Here is a 26,824-nt window from a genome sequence, read left to right on the forward strand (position 1 = left end):
AATGAGACAGTCCTTTGATTAACTATATTTTGACAACTTGTCATCGGGGTTTATTTCTTACAGCACTGGCAACCTCAAACTTCATGTGTCAATTGTCATTTTATTTTAGAAATAGGAATTTAGGAATTCATGAGTCGAACATGGATGATCTCAATTCTATCGAAAAACACGAATAATGGCTTCGTCTGTACAAAATAACAGATCGTCGCCCTCGGGCTACTGCATGTGTTGCAGAGTGTGTAATAACGTGTGCTGGCGAGCGTTTAAATGGATCCCTGTGCTGTTGATTGTGTCTATCATAACTTGGTCCTATTATGCCTACGTTATTCAGTTGTGCATTTGTAAGTAGTCAAATTAATAATTAATTATCAGATTCAGTGTATTTTTGTGTTCCTGGCTGTGTAATTTGTAATTTGAGCTCCTTTTTATTTCAGTTACAATTGAGAGTACGGTGCAGCAAGTGCTTTACCTTATTTTCTATCACATCCTCCTGTTCATGTTCGCCTGGTCATATTGTCGCACAATTTTTGCTCAAATTAAGCCCATACCAGAAAAGGTTAGTACTAATTCATTCATTCATTCATAATTTAAGAGCATGGCTCTTGTCCGTGGAGTATGCGCCAGTTTTCTCGGTCCTCGGCCAGGTTCTTTAGGTCCCTGTAAGACACGACATTTGCTTTCGCTTTCAGTTGTTGTGTGTAGCTTGTAGTACTAATATTTCCTATTAATTGCTTCATGTTGTAACCTAATTTTTAGCATAACGATCATTAATCAACTTAATAGAATTTCCTGTTTGTTATGAAATGAGAAACTATTTGAGAATATGCTAATGTTCTTTCTTATTTGACCGAAACCTTGGTTTTAAATCTTCCTATGTCTATGTAGGTTAATAAAGATCACAAAGCATTGAAGTCAAACAAAGTTTCACTTCTAATTTGGACAAGGTCTCCTTATATAGCTTGATCTAATTAGTTGTACAGTCAGAATGAAAAGTATCTTAAAATATGTTAAAAATTACCTATACACATAAATAAATAAATATTATAGGACATTCTTACACAGATTGACTAAGTCCCACAGTAAGCCCAAGGAGGCTTGTGTTATGGGTACTCAGACAACGATATATGTATATAAATGAAAATGAAAAAAATTGTTTATTTTTTGGTTACAACATTTCACAATTTACAATTTAGTTATCCTTGGAATCTCCTTGTAAGTATTGTAAATACTTGTACATAAAAAACACCCATGACTCAGGAACAAATATCTGTGCTCATCACACAAATAAATGCCCTTACCAGGATTCGAACCCAGGACCATCGGCTTCACAGGCAGGGTCACTACCCACTAGGCCAGACCGGTCTTCAGTCGTCGTCAACACATTATTAATCTCTAGACAATACAGTTGTGTCCAGATCATTTTGAACACCACTTGTTTAGTTAGTTCTACTGCTGATGTTTCATATCATTCATTTGTGTGTTTTGTTTATTTTGTAATTTTACTTTATAAATCATTTAAAGCCTACTAAAAGCCTTTGAAGTGTGAACACTTCTGATACTTTGATATACTATAAAAGAAAATACTTGTAAACTTGTTGTATAATAATTGGCAATATCCAAAACTTTACCTATTAAATAAATACAATATTTTTTCCTGTTGCCATTGATGTAAGTCTATAATAAAAAGGAGTGGCAGTTGAAATGTAAGAAATAAAATATAAATATTATAGGATATTCGTACACAGATTGACTAAGTCGCACGGTAAGCCCAAGCCTCCTGTGTTATGGGTACTCAGACAACAGTATATATAATATACGGGCTGGCTAAAAAACTAGTGCATTCCCGTTGCCAGGGAGGTTTTAGGATTATTGGCAACTTTTACTATGGGACCAACCACAACCCATAGAAAATGGACCAGCCGAAATGTATGAAACAGCAAAATTTTTTTTCGGGGTTGGTCCCATAGTAAAAGTTGCTCAGTATAATCCCAAAACCTCCCTGGCAACGGGAATGCACTTATTTTTCAGCCGCCGTGTATAAATACTTAAATACATCGAGAACACCCATGACTCAGTAGCAACGACTTCACAGGCAGGATCACTACGCACTAGGCCAGACCGGTTGTCAAAATAAATAAACTTATCTATTAAATCAGCACAATTGCCGGGTATGAGTTGCTCAATTCATCCCATTGACATATAAAGTGGTCAATTGGGTTACTTACTGTTGCTATTCAAGGTTGCGGTCACATAATTCAATGAACACTTTAAACTCTCTCATTTTGTACACATAATCAATATAATTTTCATTATTTTACGTTTTGCTGGGATGTCAATCAAAGCTACCATATCGTTAAAAAGCGACAATTGTGATAGTCTATCTATCTATCAAGCCCTTTTATTCTGAGTTTGAGTATGTCTCGTAGCTCAGTGTGCCTCTTGGCAAAGGCCTCCTCTAGCTCTTTCCATTGAGGTCTTTCGTGGGCCACTCTTCTCGTGATAGTCCTCTAGCTCTTTCCATTGAGGTCTTTCGTGGGCCACTCTTCTCGTGATAGTCCTCTAGCTCTTTCCATTGAGGTTTTTCGTGGGCCACGTTTCTCGTGATAGTCCTCTAGCTCTTTCCATCGAGGTCTTTCGTGGGCCACTCTTCTCGTGATAGTATTAAGGTTCAAAATTACGTAACAGCACTAACAGCACATTCTGATTCACACAGGCGACCGACCGCCCTCATCATCATCATCTCCCTCGCGTTGTCCCGGCATTTTGCCACGGCTCATGGGAGCCTGGGGTCCGCTTGGCAACTAATCCCAAGAATTGGCGTAGGCACTAGTTTTTACGAACGCGATCGAAGCGAAGCGAGCGAAGAGGGAGGCGACCGACCGCTCTACATTACCCAAACTCATTATCTCAGAATGAGCTGTTACATAAATTTGAACCTTAATACTATCACGATAGTTGCTTTTTAACGTCATGGTTGCTTTGGCACGCGCTTGGCACGCGACTAAGGCGCCTCTCCATTAAAGAAACAAAGGCTTTTGCTTAACGGATTAGGGTCTAAGACGTAAAAATCATTTGAGATAATTCATACTATAGTCTGTGCGGAAAAAGAAGAGTCGTGGAAAGTATGGGCCCAATACATTCCACGACTCTTCTCTTTACGAACAGACTATATACAGTTTGGTTGCGACAGCTACACAACATCTATTGTTTTTTTTTTGTGAGAACGATAAAAACAAGACATACTGAACATCAGGGTTTCCCATATTTATAGTTGGGTTATATATGCCGCTTAATAATTTCAAATAGTTTGATACACATTATTTACTTAAAAAAATTACAACATACTGTGGCTAACTTAGAACCTCGTGAACACCGCCGCATTCTGTAGAAACGAAAAAAAACCGGCCAAGTGCGAGTCTGACTCGCGCACGAAGTGTTCCGTGCCATTACGCAAAAAACGGCAAAAAATTCACGTTTGTTGTATGGGAGCTCCACTGGAATATTTATTTTATTCTGTTTTTAGTATTTGTTGTTATAGCGGCAACAGAAATACATCATCTGTGAAAATTTCAATTGTCTAGCTATCATGGTTCATGAGATAGAGCCTGGTGACAGACGGACAGACAGACAGACAGATATATAGCGCTTCTTTAAAGAAACAAATTATAATTGTTGACCTCATTATTTAATAGGATTAATTAGGGGTCCTTTAGTTTGACATAATTATTGAAAGTCATAATGTAATGATTGTCATATTATCATTAGTTATAAAGCTGAAACCGTGAACTTTTCAGGATTTTCCTCAGGTTATCCTATAGATAGGTTAGGTTAGGTTTGTTTTATGGCAATCCTGAAAAGTTAAGGGTTTCTGAGATAAACCAAATTATGACTAACGAAAATGTGGATAAACAATACATTATGCCTTAAAACTATATGGGAAACAATAGAGACCCGATTAATTACTATGAATATTTCCAGTTTAAGTTACCAGAGGAAGAAATAGAGCGATTACTCAGCGCAGATTCAGAAGAAGCGCAGAGACAAATCTTGGACAACTTTGCCAAGGATCTCCCTATAGTGACAAGGTACTATTTTTAACAGAGTTGATCATTTTCAACTCTTATTGCTGTGAGATAAGGGGCCCATTTCTCAAACGGTATTAGACTAATATTAGTCCACGAACTGTCAATTTGTATGGGTTACCATGGCAACACTAATAATATTAGAGTGATACCAGTCGAGAAATGGGCCCAAGGGCCACAACCACTTCAACTAATAGTTGCCTTTATTCCTTTCCGCGTTATTCCTACCCTTTTACATGATTATTCTCTCATCTCTCTTATTCGATTATTTTCTCAATTCTAGACTCCGCCTCGCATTAAGAAATTGTTGCCGGAAAAAATCACTAACTAGAAAACAGACTTTAAACAGATTTGGAGAAAGCATCCCTGTGTTGACGAGGTTTGTTGAATACCCGTGAGTTGTAACTAGCTAAAATTGAGAAAATAATCTTTTTTACTAACTTTATGCGGTCAGCCAGCGTCTTGTTTAGTTCGGTTTAAAAAGTGCCCATTGGTATATGTAGGACTACAGATGTTTGTGCATTGTTTTCCATCGTATTTTCTCGGAAACGTTAATATTTGTCATGCTACATCAATCAACCTCAGTACTTTTTGTACCGAGACTGACTGAAATAGCAAGACGCGTTCGTACGATTCCTTATTTATAGATACGTTGGTACAGACAGATGTAGTGCATAGTTGTAGACAACTCTACACGCACATAATCACATATTTAAGTTAAACTTCAATTATTATTACGAAACGGGACTTAATCAGCTTTTATAGTCACCAGCAATAATATGTTACACAACGGAGGCCGCAAAAATATCTGACGCGATCTTATTTTTAGCGCAATAAATTAGTATTAATCAGCGCCAAAGTTTACATCCTATCCAAGACGTTAATGTAGGTAACATAGATCTTTTACAGAAAACTGTAACTAAATCAGTCGATTAGTAGATAAAATGGACATTCGTTTGTGAACAAATATGTATAGGTACATGACATACATCGTAACTATGTCCCTTGCCAGGGGTGCGAAACTCCTCGCCTCGGGCAAACTCGGCTCCGTTCTGCTCAGCATTGCTCCGAGCAATTATTAGGGTTGACACAACTTGACGTGTGCAAGACCACAGATAAGATAATGACTTGAACTTTGACAACCCTAAATAGCCGAAAGGGTTAGTGCCATACATTAGAAAGGGACAGCGTGATTCGTCCCTGAATCGCTGTCAAACTTCGGTTTTGTAGGAAGTGTCCTTTCTGTACGGTAGTACTATTATTTCTTCTGTGTCCTTACGCAGTTATCACACTGAAATACCGCTATGCCACAAATCTACAATGTACTAGATTGCCTGTCAAATATTAAAAGCGCGACCAAAATCGGAATGATGTCAAATGTCCTTGGAAGTATTGAATTCAGATATAATACGTGATTGTATAAATTATTTGGTTTTGGAAGATATTCCAAGATATAATCAGCCACTGTATCTCCTGAATACAGCTTACGTTTTGGTACATTCGAGCAGCCGCTGAAGCCCAAATGTGGTCACGTTTTCATTTGTAGTCTGTCTCCTCCTGCACTCATGAAATGTTCATACACGTGATGAGATTGACTTCTCTTTTGCACACTTCAAATTATCTTAATGCATAAGCGCTATGGATGCGTGTATAGCGATGTCTCGTTCGTACTACGGACCGCATGCAATTCGAAGACCGCCTTAGCGCAGGGCGGACACGCAATACATCAAAAATCGCTTGCGTTTCTATGTGTGAACGTGTGTACACGCGTCATGCGTCATAGTGTGAGTAAGTTGCTTAAAAATAGTACTGAGCGGCCGGCAAACGGCCGTCAATCTGCTGTCGCGGGCGAGGTCATTCGAGTCGGGGCGGGGCGGTGCGTGGCCGTTCTGTATTTATATTACTTATTCTGTGGCCTTACTTTGCGACCTTTGCGTGCGTGTTTGTGTTTTCGCTATGATTAAGTTAATTACTGTTGCCATGCTGCCCTTTACGTCTTTATCAGTGCTCAGCCGATAACCTACGATAGACCAACTTGGTACTTAGTATTGTACTGAACATGTACTAATAGAATATAATCATTTTGGATAAAACTACATCGAAGTTTAAAATATTTGCATCACTGAGCGAAGTTGCAGTCGTACAGACAGACATACAGAAGGGTTTCTACCTAAAAACATTACTTCAGTCTCAAAAAACGCTGTTAAAAATGTGGTACCACATTGAAGTCCCATTAGTGATCTAATAAAATCAGAAGATAGGTACCTACTAGTACTATCGTATTTAATATCCTACATTTGCCGGTAGCGTCTGTCTGTCTGTTGTGTTGTATAGTTTATTACGTGGCTTTCAAGAATGTGTTGTTATTCTCGGCACATAATTAATGCATTACGTGTCCGTGTGCTATAATTCTTGGGAAGTACGGGTACGGGCTAGGTCGCTAAATGACATTAAAAACTAACGATCACACACATGAAATACACACTTGCAAGCTGTCGTTTTATCTGGACTCTTTTATCAGTTGTATAAAACTGAGCACAAATTCAGGTTTATTTTATTAGATGATGCTTTGTTAAAGTAATATGTATATATCTACATACTCGTAGGCATGGTATGTATGAATTAGTATGAAGTACCTATTTGAAAGTGTCAAAGTAAATAAAAAGAGAAACTATATTTAACTATACTCCGCGTCATCTTATGTATTCTTAACGCTTTGAGCATCTCATCACAAGACTTAAAACTTCGCTATCTTTACGGTTCCCTTTCTTTACCAGAAACTGGACGAATTCTAAGTTTAAATAAGCAATGCCAATCCACTCGACAAACCAAATACACTGTAAGGGTAGAAAACTTTGACAATACGTATTACGTACCAATGCGCTGTGAAAGAAATCTGCCCGCTCTACATATGTTATCTATAGTTAGTTGAAAACTCGCTGCACGCGTAGCAAAGCAAGTAAAAAAGGGACTGCAGGTATTAGGTGTGACAGAGAGCACACTACGTATTCGCGTACAGCGAGTGTTTGACTCAACTATAGCAGCGATACTACCCTATTCGATACCTGTTTAAAGATAGCATGGATGTTGGGATCGGATGGGATGAGAGCCTCGACTGTTGCTATCGCATTTAATAAATGATATAGATCGTTATTTAAACTTTATTTTTCAGAACAATGTCTGGTTCAGTGCGCTATTGCAACCGTTGCGTCCTAGTCAAGCCAGACAGAGCGCATCACTGCAGCCTCTGCGGGCGCTGCGTGCTCAAGATGGACCACCACTGCCCCTGGGTCAACAACTGCGTGTGCTTCCACAATTACAAGTTCTTCATGCTTTTCTTGGGTTATGCGTTGGTGTACTGCACCTTCGTCATGTCTACGTGCCTGCCTTATTTCATTAGGTTTTGGAAGGTCAGTAACTTTTAATGGTTTTGCCACACAGCAGCCTCTGTGGGCGCTGCGTATTCAAGATGGACCACCACTGCCCCTGGGTCAATGTCAATACACACACCACAAGTTCTTTATGCTATTCTTGGGTTATGCGTTGGTGTACTGCACCTTCGTCATGTCTACGTACCTGCCTTATTTCATTAGGTTTTGGAAGGTCAGTAACTTTATAAGGTTTTGCCACACAGCAGCCTCTGTCATGCCCCTGGGTCAATAACTGCGTGTGCTTCCACAATTACAAATTCTTCATGCTTTTCTTGGGTTATGCGTTGGTGTACTGCACCTTCGTCATGTCTACGTGCTTGCCTTTCATTAGGTTTTGGAAGGTCAGTAACTTTTAATGGTTTTGCCACACAGCAGCCTCTGTGGGCGCTGCGTACTCAAGATGGACCACCACTGCCCCTGGGTCAACAACTGCGTGTGCTCCCACAATTACAAGTTTTTTATACTTTTGCACCTTCATGTTTACGTGCCTGCCTTTCATTAGGTTTTGGAAGGTCAGTAACTTTATAAGGTTTTGCCACACAGCAGCCTCTGTGGGCGCTGCGTGCTCAAGATGGACCACCACTGCCCCGTTCGTCCGCTAGCTGGTGCGGGTGCACGGAGCGGGCGCACGCACCCGGGTGCCATTGTATGTAAAATCCGTCGCACGCGTTTGCGCCAGTTAGCGTTGTTCATATATACCTACTATTTATCGTTAACCCGCAAACCGCGCCAGCTAGCGCCACGTAATAAACAACCCTTGTAGCAACCACACGATTAACTCCGATTGTTTTAAAGGTTAATGATTCTTTTGTTTATGTTTTATTTTTATCAACCGGAATATTTTGCTGTGATATTGATAAGTTTACCGTTTTATTTATAACAATGTTGCTTAAGTCCGTATGAGTTGTTTTGTATCTGTTTACTTTCGTTATCGGGCTTTAAACTTTTTTGTGTGTATTATATTTCTTAAGTTACTGGCTTCTTTCTAATTAGATGTCTTTACAGGTTCATTGGGAATAGGAACCATATGGCATAATATTAATGAGCATTATTAACGTTATGAAATGAGGCACAGACGTTTGACGCTTATTTAATAAGGAATACTACGTAAAACTCTGCGTAGAGGGCGTCACTAGCACAATCACAGGGCCTACCGCGAAACACGAAAATCGAAAGTTCGGTTTCTGCCTCTCTATCACTTGCCTATTCGATCGATAGCGAGGCAGATAACGAACGGCCACCTGTAAACAAATCGCTTTGATGCACCAATGTCATAGTGAAAACTTCTCAAAAAACTGTTTAGGGCCTAGTATGTATAAGTTAGTCTATGGTTTAGTATGTGCACTAGTGCTGCACTCTGGCGGCAGAACATTGCGGTAATACTCCCTATTCGTATTACGGCAAGTGCACATATAATAAACATAGTGATTACTTTTCCTTGAGAATGGCAGCTGCACGATATTGTAGTTTTATTTACCGTTGTTGTTTACGTTTATCCTTGCGTGAGTCGTGGCCGTACTGCGGTTGTAGCATTGTCCGATTTACTCATATACCGCGTGCAAGTACGATATGTGCATGATTCATTACTACGTCTTAGTGGTGTGTGCAAATTTGACGCTTATTTCATTGACACAACGGTCAAATGGTCGCATTTTCGCAATTGCTATACCTCGTTTAGACGAACTAGTACCAAAGAATTAAAACATCACGTAATTGGTCAGCGATATAAGTAATTTTCAGCTGCAAATGTTTACACCCACCGAACTTCTTTTGTCAGTTTTATTTGCATATAAAAGTGCAAAAGAGAGGGCGCTTTGCTAGATCGTCTAGATAAATGGGGTATAGACGTAATAGTGTTTTGACAACGAATCTTAGTGATAATTAAATTGATTTCGTATCACAGTTTTAGGGTTCCGTACCCAAAGGGTAAAAACGGGACCCTATTACTAAGACTCCGCTGTCTGTCTGTCTGTCCGTCTGTTACCAGGCTGTATCTCATGAACCGTGATAGCTAGACAGTTGAAATTTTCACAGATGATGTATTTCTGCCGCTATATAAAAAAAAACTAAAAACAATAAAGTAAATATTTAAGTGGGGCTCCCATACAACAAACGTGATTTTCTTGCCGTGTTTTTTGCACAATGGTACGGAACCCTTCGTGCGCGAGCCCGACTCGCACTTGGCCGGTTTTTTGTGATTGGTAATAATTAACGTAGTGCAAAATTATAATTACGAGTCTAGGTTTATACTCTGCCTATTCCGAGCACTGGTAATAACCCTATGATTTATGGTATTATCTTTTTTTCTACAACACGGATGCATGGTTAAAGGCTCCATACTAAGGCGGTCATCACACTGAGCGATTATCGTATGCTATGCCAGTGTGAGACGCGTCTAGTAACTCTTTATTCAACTGAGATAACGCAAGTAATTATGGAAAATTAGGTGAACTAGTTTTAAGATGCCCACTATGCATGTTAAGGTGCAGTGAGTTCAGGTCCTCCGCACATTGTTATTGAATTGCATATTTTTAACAAAAAAGGTAATCGATAAGTCTGATCATAAATAACACATTATTTGCATCACCATCTCACATGCTGCACCAAGATCTGCTGAGTAGTCGCCGCAGAGGTGCCGGCAGTCATACCAGCGCTTCTGACGCTTCTACCAAAACCCGTGTAGTGTGGATGTCATATTTCCCACAAGTGTTGTTGCGTAAAATAAATTATGTTACGCAACAACACTTGTGGGAATCACGCATTTTTAGGGTTCCGTACCCAAAGGGTAAAAACGGGACCCTATTACTAAGACTCCGCTGTCCGTCGGTCCGTCTGCCCGTCTGTCTGTCTGTCACCAGGCTGTATCTCATCAGCCGTGATAGCTAGACAGTTGAAATTTTCACAGATGATGTATTTCTGTTGCTGCTGTAACAACAAATACTAAAAAGTACGGAACCCTCGGTGCGCGAGTCCGACTCGCACTTGGCCGGTTTTTTAGAAACAATTTTCATGTTTATAGCTTTAGTGCAAAAATATTTGACGGAAAGTTGTTTGATCAGGTTCCGTTCGATGAAGTGACTAGAGAAGAAAGGCCTTAAGATTGCTATTGATATTTTTGGCACCGTATTATTATCTAAAAAAGCGCTTCGATATGTCAGCAACTCTGCCGACTGAACCCATTGCACCTTAAGATGCCCATCATGCATGTTAACTGCCCATCTGTAAACCTAAAGGCATAAGATCTACCAATGGGGTGTTAAGATTGTGAAAAAAAAAAAGAAAAAAAAAGTTAAGATTGTTGCTTATTAGTTCATTCAACGGATTGTGTGAATTTCCAGATATATAAGGAATACCAGCATGCCCACTGCGAGCAGTTGATAGCGAAAGGCACATTTACTAAAACATGCACGGATATTCTCGTAATTTAACCTTGGTTTTCCTTTATTCATACACGCTTGTAAATCATTAGTGCAGAGCAGCAGAGCAGGAAACTATATGTTAAGCTTCCGTTCTCTAAATACCAAAATAAACGTTTGTTGAATAATAATTAATAAAAGATTCGCATTCGGTCTTTGAAATACCGAACTGATTAAAGGCTTGTGCACAAATTACGCGTGGTTTTTTCGGCTACTTTTTGACCCCCTTGGTGAGGTTTTTGTTCAAGTCGATGCAAAATTAACTTTGATGGACTCTTATTGTTTTGCCAACAATTTTTTTTAATACGTTTTTATTAAAAAAAAAAAAATAAGTATTTAGAAGACGGGAGAGTTAGTTGTTTGGGGAACTTATCAGAATACCTGTACATACAACATTTCTGGTCTTAATTTGAATAACTCCGAGGTTATTTCATTTAACTATTTATTTTATTTTCACAAAAAAAAAACTCTCGCGAGACTCAAACATATTACAGTTCTTATAAACGCGTTACTCACGTATTATTAAGTCGAATAAACGCTCGTCATGTTTCTATCCCTTTTTGAGGATCTTCCAATGCACCGTCTCTACAAATCGGGCGCGCGTCGTGTACACTAAAATTCTACTTAAAATACTTACGTTATTCTCATTTAGAGATAAAGAAGTTCTAATATATTCCCAGATTTTTTGCTTTTTCCTAATTTACTTTTCGTTTATCTAAATATTTTCAATTAACTACCAAATGTCGCCCACTTCAATTTACTTCTAACTTTTAACGAAGAGGTGATTCTGATAGGTGCCCTTAAAGGTAGAAGTCTACAGGGCCGCATCGCATCGCATGTACCTATATAGAAAGTCACACAAGTGCGTCCACTGATTCACGGTGCAGATCAGTGGTCGCACTTGTGTGACTTTCTATAGAAAGAATACTAAAATCTGTTGCGTGCGATGCATCCGATGCGTGCGGATCAGTGGACGCACTTGTGTGACTATCTATACAAAGAATACTAAAATCCGTTGCTTGCGATGCGTCCGATGCGTGCAGATCAGTGGACGCACTTGTGTGACATTCTATACAAAGAATACTAAAATCCGTCCGTTGCGTGCGATGCGTGCGGATCAGTGGACGCACTTATGTGACTTTCTATACAAAGAATACTAAAATCCGTTGCGTGCGATGCGTGATGCGTCCGATACGGCCCTAACGTCTAAGCACTAACTACTAGGATCATTTTATTCGTATAGCGTAGTGAGTCACATATTGACCAGCCTGCACTATATCTGATAAAACCTTATCAGTAGATTCGAAGTACGCACGCGTTTGAACTTTCATTGCGTTAGTCATTTGTTTTTTGTTCCACATTGTTTGAATACTTTTTACACGGTATACTATAGTTATTATACTGTATCGCAGTGGGAATGTTTGTGTGTGAATGTTCTAACAGCATCTTTGGTAGACTTTAAGTCGTTGAAATAGGGTTTATGAATGGTCTATTAACTGTGTCGAGGATTCATGCAGTGTGGAATATATGGTAGTTTCCTTCACTGTTAATTCACCACAAGCTTTAGGCTTTTGTTGTACACTATTCGAAATACGCCTTTTCCCCATCATTCTTATCACATTCTTATGGTTTGTTCGTTTTAGCCAGAGTGTTGTCTCTAAATAAATTACGCTGTGTAAATATTAAGTTACATTACGTAGTTAATGCTTCTAAACCGTGGGTTGCCCACTTGCCCCATTTATTTACTGTTGAAATGTGTTAATGTTTTTGAAAAAAAAAAATGGAAAATCGTGATTTTAAGCCTCGATTGCTTCCCAATTTAACCTTACAAATACCAAACAAAGTTAAATAACAAATTAATTCTCTTTACCACTAAACTGCTATACAAAAAATATAAATGTTATTTGTAATTCTAGGGAGGTGACTTCGGTAACGTGGCGAACGCGGGTCGGTACCATATTGTGTTCGCGTTCTTCGTGGCGCTCATGTTCGGGATATCGCTGGGCTCGCTGTTCGGGTACCACTGCTATCTCGTCGCCACCAATAGGACGACTTTAGGTACGTACCTACCTCAGCGTCGTGGCGAACGCGGGCCAGTACCATATTGTGTTCGCGACGTTCGCGTTCTTTGTGGCGCTAATGTTCGGGATATCGCTGGGATCGCTATTCGGGTACCACGGCTATCTCGTCGCCACCAATAGAACGACTTAAGGTACGTATGTACCTGGGCATTGTGGCGGACCTGACCGGTACCATATTGTACTTACGTTCTTCGTGGTGCTCATGTTCGGGTACCACGGCTATCTCGTCGCCACCAATAGAACGACTTTAGGTACGTATGTACCTGGGCATTGTGGCGGACCTGACCGGTACCATATTGTACTTACGTTCTTCGTGGTGCTCAAGTTCGGGATATCTCTGGGATCGCTGTTCGGGTACCACTGCTATCTCGTCGCCACCAATAGGACGACTTTAGGTACAAGCTTAACTTAGCGCCGTGGCGAACGCGGGCCGGTACCATATTGTGTTCGCGTTCTTTGTGGCGCTCATGTTCGGGATATCGCTGGGCTCGCTGTTCGGGTACCACTGCTATCTCGTCGCTACCAATAGGACGACTTTAGGTACGTAACTTCCTCGGCGTTGTGGCGATTGAGTGCTATTTTTCAATCACCTTTTTTTTAAACGGTCCAGTCTACCTTTACTTATTATAACACCGAAAGATTTGCTGGATAAAGGACACTCATAAGGATCTCCACAATAAACGAACGTACGATCTTGACCAAATCATAGCCTTTGTGGGGATTGCGGTTGGCAAACCCAATGCCAATCATCTTGTCATCATGCTTGATACTGCTGCTGAATACTGTAGATGGGTCTCCCATGGGTCTGGGTCAAGGTTTTTCCCATATACTTTTAAGTCATAATTTAAGTATTGTTTGGCCTCATTTTCGTTAGTCATAATTTGGTTTTTCTCAGAAACGCGTAACTTTTCAGGATTGCCATAAAACAAACCTAACCTAACCAAACCTATCTAACTTTACGAAAATCCTGAAAGTTAACGGTTTCAGAATTATGACTAACGATAATCTGACAATCATTACATTATGACTCAGTAATTATGTCAAACAACGGGATCCCACTGTAGATAACGTCTACTTAAACTTTAGAACTCTTGGACTACAGTCACTTCTAGGGACTGTGGTCTTGGACTACAGTCACTTCTAGGGACTGTGGTCCAAGTCCCTAGAAGTGACTGTACGTTACCTGGCCCAACCGCGCCATTTAGATCTCTATTGCATATGATTAAGGTTCACATTTGTTTGCAGACGTGCTCATATTGTACCGCCGATTCGGTAGCCCCACTAGACAGATTGTCGGGAATATATTTAAGAGATTGGTCAATGGTAAATGCAGCCACTTCTAACAGTATACAGTAGGTACATTGTAGTTTAAGTAGGTATCGTCAAAGATAGATATAACTCCGTAATAGATGGATACAGTCTAAGGAAAAAACGTGCCTCGAAAATCAAGAAAATTTGATTCTCGTTCAGAGGGCGCTACTAGCTTTGGCCAACTGTCGTATAGATGGCGTTGACGGTTTCTCTTGTTATTTAACAATTTTAACGCATATCAGTGAAAGAACATGGGTCAAAATCATAAAAATAATTAATGCAAATAAAATAAATCATTTATCCATATCTAAATACATTTTATCGTATTTTTAAAAAATATTTATTTTTAGTTTTAAAGTGTGTCGACAGATGGCAGTGAATTTACTGGGGTTACAAAATTTTCTATGACAGTACCGCTCTAGTATAAGTTACTCTATGGTATCGTAAAGTAATCTCACAGAGACGCAAATAAAAGCATTTCCGCAAGAAAAGTTGCATAAAAGATGGTTAATGGCAAATGCCTACACTAATAACACTTGGTACCAAACCAATATAGATGTCTTACATATTTTTAAATGTGACGTTCTCAAGCAAAAGGTACCACATTGTCGCTTGCCATAAGGAAGGGCTGTCAGGTTATTCGTATTAAGATACTTACTTACTTCGCTGGCTCAGCGACCCGAAGTGGATCTTGGCCTCCGATACTAGGTTTCGCCATTCATTCCTATCCTGTGCGATCCGACGCCATTCAGCCACCTGGATGTCACATAGGTCCTTCTGGACCTCATCGATCCACCGGTACCTAGGCCTTCCGACCGGACGTCTCCCAGTTAGTCGCCCCAGATAAGCTCTCTTGGCCGCACGATCCTCTCCCATCCTCTCCACGTGGCAGAGCCAGCGAAGCCGAGCAGCCTTGCTCTCGCCGATGATGTTGGGCTCGCCCACCAGTTCTTCCACCTCCAAGTTCTTCCTCACTCTCCAAGAGCCACCCTCCCGTCTTGTAGGGCCTAAGATCCTTCTAAAGATCTTCCTCTCTGCCACCAAGAGCTTGTGCTAACTTTTAATTGAGAACGTCACAAATTTCATACACGTGATAAAAAGAAAAAAAAACTTGGTTGTGTAAACGCCGCTCCCAACGTAGTATTGTATATTAGTTGTCTTTTGTTTCGCTAACACCAGGGTTCGAAAGGATAATTATCAGTGATAGTTATCTTGATAATTATCGTAATTTTTATGCCCGATAATTATCGATTTGATAATAACCTAGAATTTACGAAATATAATTAGATTGTTACTTGATGAATTGATGATAATCATATATTTCAATGGTTAATAAAAAAACTAATCAATATTAGGTCAGTTATTTGTACATAGCAAAAAACGCCCCAATCGTTATTTTTTACTATCAAAGAATTCAAAGAAATTAAATATAGGACCATCTATACTTGGGATAATTATCGCGATAATTATCAAAAACTATAATTATCTGTATAATTCCGAACCCTGCTGTGTTCGGACTTCGGAAATATTTAGCCACTGGCTGCACTATCTATTTCATACTGATTGTATATCTATCTATAGTTGGTCAAACCAGTTTGTCAGTCAGTAACAACCAGGAAAATTATACTCATCCCTTTCTTTTGGGCGCTAGTACTAGTGTAAGACAAAGATAGTATGATTCTCTCCGTCTATGTTTGAAATGAGACAGTCCTTTGACAAACTATAACTATTAAATCGACAACTCATACATAGGTACCTTGTTGTGTTTGATAGTGTTGTAAGTAATCTCATGATGTAGTTTTTATCTCCATTCATATTCCACAATTTGTTTATCTTTAGATGTAGGCAAACATCACTAGTGACTCAATGATTGGATAGCAATGTTGACTACACAACTAATCGCTTTTCGTTGTAGTTACCAATGTATTTACTTGAAGTCTAACCGCCCGGCCACGACATCGCGCGACGGCGGCAGAGGCGAGCGGCGGCCATAGGCTGGAGCGAGACAGCGATCGGATCTTTCGTTCCCACCTATGGCCGCCGCTCGCCGCTGCCGCCGCCGCGCGATGTCGTGGCCGGGCGGTTATACATTTCGATTAACTTGTTTGTAGTGAAATTCGGTCAGATTACCATAGGGATGATGACGTGTTGAATTTTATAACAAAATCTAGTAAATAGATAGCAAATGAGCAATTTATCACAATAATATGGATATTAAAATAATATATGGATATAATACAAAAATACAGGGCCAAAAGTGAAAAGTTGAAAGTTTCCAAATTTAAGTAAGGTAAAAAGTAAGGATACCATTCGATTCCTTATATTTTATCCAAAATAAGATTGTATGGCAACTATATACATAAACGCAATATTTTACCGACAAAAACGCAATTTTCTTGTTTTGTCCACACTTCAAGATTGGCTCTCAGTGACCTTGACGTCACGTTCACTTATAGTTTTGTTAGGAGTTTTTCGCGAGTGAAGTACGACTGTCGGGGTTTGACTATCATTTCTGACTTTTGTATTGGTTTAATAAAATGGGTCCCATATAGACATGTGATCCTAAAAACACACCTGATCGATTAGTACCATTAATGAAAATTTGTCATCTAGCCTATTAGTTCCGTATAATTGGCAACGTAAAATATTTAAATGATCAATATGAATTGAGAAATTATTGGTCACACTTTTTGGTGGTACTTTTCTAATAAAAAGTTTTAAAATTTTAGAATTTTGATTTTTCGAATATATGTATATTTCAAGAATAGAAAAAGCTGTGATATATATGAAAGCTTTTTAACGATTGATCCCATAACCCGGGAATCACCGGCCCCGAGAGCCGTCGCGTCGTCCGAATTCCTTAAGTACATAATATATGCAATCTTCAAAAGGCTTATCGCCTTGGCCATTTTTCTAAAACTTAGATACATTGCTAGCACTTTCTATGCGAGTCACTTACGCAAGCAAACAACTCGCGAACGCGAAGCAAAGCGGCGCGGTGCGGCGCGGCGGACCCACGGCGTTCGCGTTCGCAACGAGATCGCCCACGTAACACTTCTATAGGTATCAAAGGATTGATTCACCCCGCGTCGCATTGCTTCGCGTTCGCGTGTTCGCCTACGTAATACGCTGCGTTACGGATTTCGAAATCAAGATCAAAGTGTGAACGGAGTAATTTTGAGACACTATGGTTTTTTTTTCATATGTCTAAACATACAACGTTAAATTTACAGAGGCGTTCCGAGCGCCCATGTTCCGCGGCGGCGTCGACAAGAATGGATTCTCCATAGGCGCCTACGGTAACTTCAAGGAGGTGTTTGGCAATCAGCCTTGCCTGTGGCTGGTGCCTGTCTTTACCAGGTAAGGCGGTCACATTAATGATATTATAAAAGCCTACTTCTATATGTAGTAATTGAATAATAAATTGTTAGGTTTAGGTTAGGTTGATAAACAAACGGACATTTAACATGCGTTGTTTGCGAGTTATCTAAATAATGGGACTGTTATGGATTTAGTGTCAAATGTTAGGCTCCAAAAACCCCTAAGACTATGTTCGAAATAATTCCTGGTGACGTAACATATTGGTTGACGTATTAGAAAGAATAGCTTGCAAACGTGTGTGCTCCTTACGCAGTCTCTTACGTAAGCGAACAACTCGCAATCGCGAAGCGAAGCGACGCGGCGCGGCGCGGCGGGCCCACGGCGTTCACGTAGGACACTTCTATAGGTATCAAAGGATTGATTCACCCCGCGCCGCAACGCTTCGCTTCGCGTTGGCGTGTTGTTCGCATACGTAGTACGCTGCGTTAGTTTGTGGGTTAGACATATGACTGTGTGCATGATCAAATGTGTGTAAAAAGAAGTGAATGACATTTCTAACACGACCGGGATCTTAGAAATGAAATAACCGTGTGTATTTAGTTATATGGTTAAAGCACATTCACGTAATCATTATCATAACTACTAACTTAATGTCATTGTTATTTATTTTATTACGAGCTTTCCGATTTAAGCTTCACTATCTTTTAATCATTTTAAAACACATTTCCCACTATATTATAAAATCACTTCATATAACCTTAATCCTAAGCTGTATGCATAATATTTCAGTGGTAAGTTATATTTCATAAATCAAATCTTAATTCATCTTAATTTTATCTTACGCTTCGTCTTACGTAAGCAAACAACTTGCGAAGCGACGCGGCGGGCCCACGATGTTCGCGTTCGCAACGTTATCGCCCACGTAGGACACCTCTATAGGTATCAAAGGATTAATTCACCCCGCGCTGCGTCGCTTCGCTTCGCGTTCGCGTGTTGTTTGCCTACGTGGTACGCTGCGTTACAGATCATTATTTTTATAATAAGTTACATTTGGCTAACGTGTGCTATTTGTATATAAATATCTAACTAATAAAAAGTTGTTTTCACGGCTCTCACGCTCGCTTCTACTATGTCGAATGTCTATGCTAATTATGCAATAATATGCTATAATAATATAAATTTGTATGCATAGTATTGACGCTATAATTCTATATATATATATTATATTTAAGGGTAGAACGTTAATCGGAAAATGTCGATGAAATTAGGTTAGGGGCGAACTTCTTTCCATAAATTGTGCATGCATTGGTTTCCAACCCCCTTTAAAACGTATATCTACGAGTCCTCCTCTCTTGTGATATATAAGTTTGATAAATATTTCACTTATAGTGCATTTTTTTAAAAAGTTTTTAGGTTTTTTAACATGCAGGTGTTGGGGTTTTTTCAATTTATAATGCTAGCAGTAATACTCACGCCGTAATATGTGAAGCGATCGCCAACGATCCACACAGCGGCGTCAAACCGTTCGTAACTTACCGATTTTGTCAGCCTGGGTGACGGGTGCGATTTCCCCGTGCGACGGGAGCACCAACTACAGACGTTCACCACGCCGCAGGAAAGCTACGATTCCATGGGCACCACTCGATCAGACTTGAGAAGGTCAGACAAATCCCCACACTTCTCAGACGACTCGCACATACCTTGAGAACATGCTTTCACATAACGGACCTTAATGTATTTCCAATAAGGTATAAAATCCGGTTAATACTGCGGACGATGGTACTTAGCTTGTCTGTTACGCTCGGGTTAGGGTGAACGGGGACGTTGATGCGTCACATTCGCGAAATATGGCAGATTCAATTAGGGCTCGGAATCGGTATTGAAATACTTGTTAATATCGTTCCAAAACTATATATTATTACAAGTTCATTCAAAAACCGGTTAATTGAACGCGAACTAAAAAAAAATCGTCATCTCCTTGTCGGTAAAAACCTCTTCCTACCGATAAGGAGAGAACGAAATTTATTTGGTACTCGGGGAACGATATACCGGTTAAACTCAAGACTCTCGGTTAAACTCGTTCTATCTTGCTTCGCAATTCTCAATTTAACCAGTTAATTTTATTCCATAAAAAACGAAAGACGAACGAACAATAGAAAGTTATTTAACCGGTAAGCGCAAACGGAAATGAAATCCCTTTCGTTTCCAGGTGAATGAGTAATAACGGTTAGAAAAATAAAACGGATTCCTAACCCTAAGTTCAATGACAGTAAATGCAAGTGATTCTAAAACAAGTCCATTGCTTAGTTTTAATCCTCGTTAAATAAAATAATGCATTCAAATGACATTTTAGATATTGTTATAAGTCGAAGATTTACAATGTTTGGATTAAACAAATATTACTGCTAGCCAAATAAGGTTTTACATCTGTTTTGAGGGATCAAGGCAGTGAGGAGTGAAATTTAGGCACTGTACAGTACTGCCGATTGTATCGTGTCAATATTACGCGAATGAAGACGCTTGATAGGTATGTTTTTGGATTACTCTCGGATCAAACTTGCCCAGGGTTCAGGGGGTAGAAAGATCGTTGTCTGTTAGGTGTAATGATTTCGTGGTTCATAACGTAACTTTTTGAACCTCATAAGGCTCAAGGTCCTACCTAAGTACTTATTAAGTTCGATGAAACTAGAACTGAATAGTGCATTTGTTAGTTTCGTAAAATTTTCAAACAATACAAAACAACTCTATTTCCTACACTATATAATTCCAATTTAACGGGCAAATTTTGGATTGTATTATTGTGGCTGGGCCTTAGGAGGTTAAACGAGACTTGCGATTTATTCATTTATCTCGTCCTTAACATAGGTATTGGCCTCTTAAAGTAGCATCTCTTATGAGGTACTTACCTAAACCGGAAACCATTATATTTGACAGATGACTGTCTACGTTTATGTCTTTAAACGCGCCTTTTAGAAGTAATTTTTATCATAAGTCTGAATCTGCATTGTTTTTATAGTTTAGTATAAAAGGTTCGGTAAATTGTTAGTCTCACCATTTTACACTTTTAATATTTTATAGGAAATCTTGTTGTATTTTATAGGTGCTAATAGGTCAGAACTATAAAATCCTGTCAGCCAATTAAAATTAATTTATAAATTAAAGTTAGAATAAAGGTTTAACCGTAAAGGTTAGTGAAGTTTTTTAAACATATATTGGTAATTGTTATCATTATTCTATAGGTACGTATTACTTTTATATGGTGCATATTGTTGTATGCAATGCTGCAGTTATGTTACATTTTTAGTCGACAATGTTACTTAATAAATATTTAGGTATATGACAATTTCTAGTTCTTAACTACTCTCTTAATGCTCTAATTCTCTACTTAAATAGACTCTAAATTTTATAGGATTTATATTAGAACATTATGTACCTGATACATAACATTCTTTAATTTCGTATATCGTTCTCAAGTTACGTGGGGTTCGCGCTGATATACCTGAATTGTAAATTTACAAATAATACGAACATATTTCTACAATAATGATTGTTATGTATGCGAATTGCTTAATAATGCATTTATTATTTTTGAGCTATATACAACACACAAGACTGATAAAATTAGAATCCTATGAATTTGTATGTTTTGTGCACAATAAATTAATTTCTTTTATTTTGTTTTTGTTTTATTATTCTAATGCTATGAACACTGCGCCTCCCGTCCTGTACCAGCTTGTTGTACACAGCTTTGATGCAGTTTAGAAACTTATTTAGCAAGCAAATGGATACTTTCATACTACTAATAAACCTTTTTTGTACCCAGATTTTTTTCATTGGCAACTTTTTTGTTTTTTGAATGACTGCCTTCCTTTCCACTGAGGCAGAGACGAGCGAATGAACCAATATCAGTGGTTGTAGTCCAGCGGAGCGGACAATAGATGTGGATTACAAACGATGATATTGGTTGATTCCTCTCATTTCTGCTCGTCTGCGCCTCAGTAGAAAGGCACCCTTACCTTGGTGATTAACCCATTCATTGCCGAAGACTTAGTAATCGTAATGCATCGGTTATGAATGTGTTAACGTTATAATTATAACAATATTAGACATAATAAGTTTCATTAAGAATTATACACGTACTGTCTGTGTGATGTATATTAAATGTATTTCTTTGGAATCTTCTAAATTCTTCTCTTCCTCTCAGTCTATACTCAGTTTCTTTGACTGCTGCAGATAGGATGTGACTGTCTAAAGATATCATTGTACATTCTTTTTTCTTCTAATGAGGGCTATCGCGTTTAATTTAGCTAGGGGCGCTAGTGTAGACGCAGGTCTTTCAAAATGTCAAATGCATAGAATTTTTGAGGGTTAAGTATAGTCCGACAAGAAATTGTAGAAAATGATTGAGGGCGCCACTTCCTACGTAACCGTCACATTTTTGACGTGAAATGTTTAAACATGGCAACACTCACGTATTTTTAGTCACTCGGCCGACGTCTAGGGTCTCCGAAACATGTCGCGCGAGTGACTAAAAATACGTGAGTGAAACCGCTAAGTTAATATGTCTCACGATAGTTTAAATTCGAACATGGCAACAATTTAATATGGAAATTTATTAGTTTTATTTTATTTTATATCGCACTTTATTAGGAGGGCTTTCGTTTAAAATCGTGAAATTTACTACGCGTCACTGCGATTCCGCACCGTAACGACTCGGCCACGACTTTGCGCGACCGGCGACGGCGGCGGCGATAACCATAGGTTGGAGCGGAACACAGCGATCGGACCTTTCGTTCCCACCTATGGTTGTCGTCGCCGCCGTCGCGAATCGCGCGAAGTCATGGCCGAGCCGTCAGCGTGTTTTAAGCGGCGTGTAGAGCATGCGATAAAAACGGTACGCTTACGGTGCGTCACTGCGATTCCGAACCGCCACCGTTTTTAAGCAGCGGTGTGGGCGGACGTGGTATTTTCTATAAAAAGGGACCTTATTGTCGATGGCGCTTACGCCATTATTAACGATGCTCCGATATAAATACAATACCGCGCGACGCTGTGCGGCATCGACAATAAGGTCCCTTTTCATAGAAAATGCCCCATTTAAAGCGTGTTCAAATCATCTGCAGCATTCACGGACCAGCTTAAGCTTCTAAATGTCTATTTAATTGGTTATTGGTATAACGGGGTTGAGACATTTTGTTAATATTTTAGCGTGGCGAACGGGCACGAGACTGAGAGATGGAGACTTTGCCCCCAGAATGGGGCCGGAGCCCCGGCCATAGTATAAGGAAAATTTAATATTAATAATCTAACCCACTTCCATCCTGCAATATTTTTATTACTATTTTAAATAAATCAATTCTTATTCATAACATGCTTTTCATTCATTGGCGAGAAATACCCGTATTTTAATTGGTCAAAATTTAAGTCATTCACTTCTTTTTGATGTAGTTGATGTTAAGTATATTATATATATACAGTGTCCTTTTGCATGCTAATTATTTTAGCAGTAGAACAAAATAAGCTTTACTATTTAGAAACTAGGCTGAGCTACAGCAACACATTTAGTAGAACTGCAAATAAATTAGGTAAAATCACATAATATATTTTTGGTTGCACGCGTATATTGGCACTTTTTGATTTATTTGACGGTATTTAGCCACATAAACATGAGCATCACAAAACTTCCGTGAGGCACTGACATACAGTCTGGCAAAAAAAGAGTAGAAATTAAAAAGTGGCAACACTGTAGTTTCGTCCCTTTCAGATCAATCTAAGAAAAACGGGACGACACTACAGTGTTGCCACTTTGTAATTTCTGCTCTTTTTTGCCAGACTGTATTAAATATATTAAACCGGGTCACTCACGTTTATAAAGTCGATGATTGGTCGACATGCTCCATAACGAGGAGATTTTCATAGAGCGCTCGCGTTGGTGGCCCGACGCAGACTGCGGGATGTAGCCCTCCTCGACCGATTACTCGGTGCGGGCGACGGCGGCGGCAGGGGAGACGAGAAACTACCTTCGTTTTCGGCATTATTGTAAAATGATGGGTTGCACACAGAACTCACTACGTCATTCGCTATAGGATCGTCCACACTGACCAACGGCGTAGTACGTAACACAGTTTTCCAGCTTGGAGGCACTGACCAACCGCAAGCACGGTTTAAATTCGGATGACGACTAATTTCAATAGCCTACCGTACTTTTTTCTCTAAGTACGGTTATAGCGATAGAGAACGGATATAGTGAGTCGAATCCGAGTCCGAGTAATCGGTCGCGGAGGGCTGCAATCCGCAGTCTGCGTTGGGCCACCAACGCGAGCGCTCTATGAAAATGCTCCTCGTTATGGAGCGAAACATGTCGAGCAATCATCGACAGTATAAACGTGAGTGACGCGGTTTAATATATCATCATAACTCATAACATATCATTACGAATAGTCACTATATACGAAATATAATTGATCCGTAACTTACTTATTTTACTTAAATCGAATTAAACGCTTAATAAGCGTTAACATTAATTACATACTCTTGCTCCTGAAATACTTACTGTAAATACGTTGACAGAACTAATATATTCTTAAAATGCGGTTACCTACAAGAGTTTACCATTTAGGTACATAAATATATATACATTCCCAAAATTTTAAAAATATGTGTACGCTCTTACACCTTGGACAGTAAAGTCGTGTTCACATATTTTTGAGCCATTTGTCTGGATCGATATTTTTGCCTTCGACTGTACTTAAAAACTTAGTTTCAGTGGGTTGTATTTAAGTCTTAAGAACATACATGCGTATTCGTATTCTTCCAGTTTTTTTTATCATCATGAGGGTTGATGTAGCGAAATACAACCTAAGTCTGTACACAAATGTGTAGATACCTAACCAATAATACATATAATATAGTTAAACAGAACATTAGAATCTTATGATTATAATTCGTTCCCTCAAAAAATGCTGAAGGCAACTGTTTTCTGGTAAATAATATTAAAATTATTAAATATAGGTACAGTAAAACAGATTAATATCGCTTTTTTTTTGTCTTTCGTCGACTCGACCCCAAAAGTTGTGTGAATTTTTTAACTGAATTTATTTTTAGTGATGTATTGCGGCAAAAGTGACAAAACATCAAAAATTCAACGACTTTTGAGGCCGATTGTGCTACGAGGTATTTGTCTTATTTGGTGCAGGTTCTTACCAAACATGCATCTTTTTAAATAAATTTTAACTTACGCAATCCCGCCAAAAATAGATTAATAATTATGGTTAGAGCGCCATGTAACCAAATAAGATAAGTAACGTATAATTCTACTATAAACGAATCGTAACACATCTTATATCACCATGGAACACTAGCTTCGGAGACGGCATCGCGTTCCCGCTGCCGATCCCCGAGGAAGACACCGAGTCCCTGCTGAGCTCCGAGCGCTGGGACCGCTGGGGCGAACGTGCCCGGCCATTCGATGAGCGAGAAAGTTCGTCGTTCGACGAGCTATGAGTGTAAGCTGCGGTGCCTGCTTTACAACGGTTTTATTAGTTGGGCGCCACTGAAAAGATTGTAGGTAACACTTAAAGTTAGGATACATATGGAGGGAAAACACGTAGTGCTTGCTGAGTGCTCTAGGACCTCATGGGCGAACGTGTACGATCGATGAGCGAGAGAGCTCTTCCTTCGAAGAGCTATGAGTGTAAGCTGTGGTGTCCACTTTACAACGGTTTTATTAGTTGGGCGCCACTGAAAAGATTGTAGGTAACACTTAAAGTTAGGATACATATGGAGGGAAAACACGAAGTGCTTGCTGAGTGCTCTAGGACTTCATTTGCGAACGTGTACGATCGATGAGCGAGAGAGCTCTTCCTTCGAAGAGCTATGAGTGTAAGCTGCGGTGTCCACTTTACAACGGTTTTATTAGTTGGGCGCCACTGAAAAGATTGTAGGTAACGCTTAAAGTTAGGATACATATGGAGGGAAAACACGAAGTGCTTGCTGAGTGCTCTAGGACTTCATTTGCGAACGTGTACGATCGATGAGCGAGAGAGCTCTTCCTTCGAAGAGCTATGAGTGTAAGCTGCGGTATCCACTGTACAGCGGTTTTATTGGAGTTGGGCACCACTGTTAAGTTTGTAACACCATAAAAGTAAGGATCAAATCGAAAACATGTTGTCCTTGCTAAGTGCCTGCTTCACAACGGTTTTACTGTAGTTGGGCGCCACTAGAAAGTTTTTAACACTAAAACAAGTTAGGATCCATATTGAGGGAAAATACGTAGTCCCTGCTGAGTGCCGAGCTCTGGGATCGCTGGGGCGAACGTGCCCGGCGCTTTGATCAGCGAGAGAGCTCCTCCGGCGAACTATTAGTGTAAACTGCGGTGTCCACTTTACAAAGGTTTTACTAGCTGGGCGCCACAGACAATTTGTAAATCCGAGAGCTGGGGCGAACGTCCACGGCTATTTGATTAGCGAGAGAGCTTTTCCTTCGATGAGCTATGAGTGTAAGCTGCGGTGTCCACTTTACAAATGTTTGACTAGAACTGGGCGCCACAGACAATTTGTAACTAACACAAGTTAGGATACATATTGAGAAACGCATAGTCCTTGCTGCGCCGAGAGCTGGAGCGAAATGCATGGCTATTTGGTGAACGCGAGCTGTTATATCTAATTTATAAGGTCAATACAGGTAAGTGTGGCTGGCTTTTACATTGGGGCTTGTTTCACATTGATAAGTGTTCACGTTCGTTGCGAGTTCACACACACACATTTGCCCCTGAACGCAAGCACCAAATGTATGAACTCGCAATAAACACCAACCAATGTGTAAGGCCCCAATGGTGATGGCCAGGGCTTTATACCGTATAGGCAACATCAAATAAATAGTGACGGCAAAGTTGCCGAATACATCGTAACACACCTTTGTTACCATAGAAATAAGGATGTTTTGCGATAAATTTGGCCACTTTCGCCGTCACTATTTATCTGACGCTATCTATAACAAAGAATTAATTTATAACATTCCGAAACAGTATTGAAATATAACTAACTCTACTGCTAGACGATAAAATACGATTTTATTTATTTATTTACATTCCGAGTTGTAGGCACAGGAAGCCATGAATTGGAAATTTTGAACCCTAAGTGCATTGAAATATAGTCGAAAATTGTGTACACGGAATGTGCTCA

At 39.5% G+C, this 26,824-nt stretch overlaps 1 protein-coding gene across 3 annotated transcripts; it reads left to right on the forward strand.

Annotated features, from left to right (window-relative positions):
• The first annotated feature begins 100 nt into the window (after positions 1 to 100).
• On the forward strand, positions 101 to 23,011 carry LOC134751782 (palmitoyltransferase ZDHHC15B-like). Of its 3 annotated transcripts, XM_063687304.1 has the most exons (9): positions 102 to 341; positions 435 to 556; positions 3,979 to 4,085; positions 7,255 to 7,492; positions 10,852 to 10,932; positions 12,846 to 12,987; positions 17,555 to 17,681; positions 19,191 to 19,301; positions 22,851 to 23,011. In XM_063687304.1, the coding sequence occupies exons 1-9, from the start codon at positions 176 to 178 to the stop codon at positions 22,924 to 22,926; spliced, it is 1,170 nt and encodes a 389-aa protein (XP_063543374.1). In that variant the 5' UTR covers positions 102 to 175; the 3' UTR covers positions 22,927 to 23,011. The 3 variants fall into 3 exon arrangements, with proteins under 3 accessions (XP_063543536.1, XP_063543374.1, XP_063543456.1); XM_063687466.1 differs by lacking the exon at positions 19,191 to 19,301 and having other exon boundaries at positions 101 to 341; XM_063687386.1 differs by lacking the exon at positions 10,852 to 10,932.
• The last annotated feature ends 3,813 nt before the right edge of the window (positions 23,012 to 26,824 follow it).

Source organism: Cydia strobilella, chromosome 1, assembly GCF_947568885.1.
Source record: "Cydia strobilella chromosome 1, ilCydStro3.1, whole genome shotgun sequence".
NCBI classification, from domain to species: domain Eukaryota; kingdom Metazoa; phylum Arthropoda; class Insecta; order Lepidoptera; family Tortricidae; genus Cydia; species Cydia strobilella.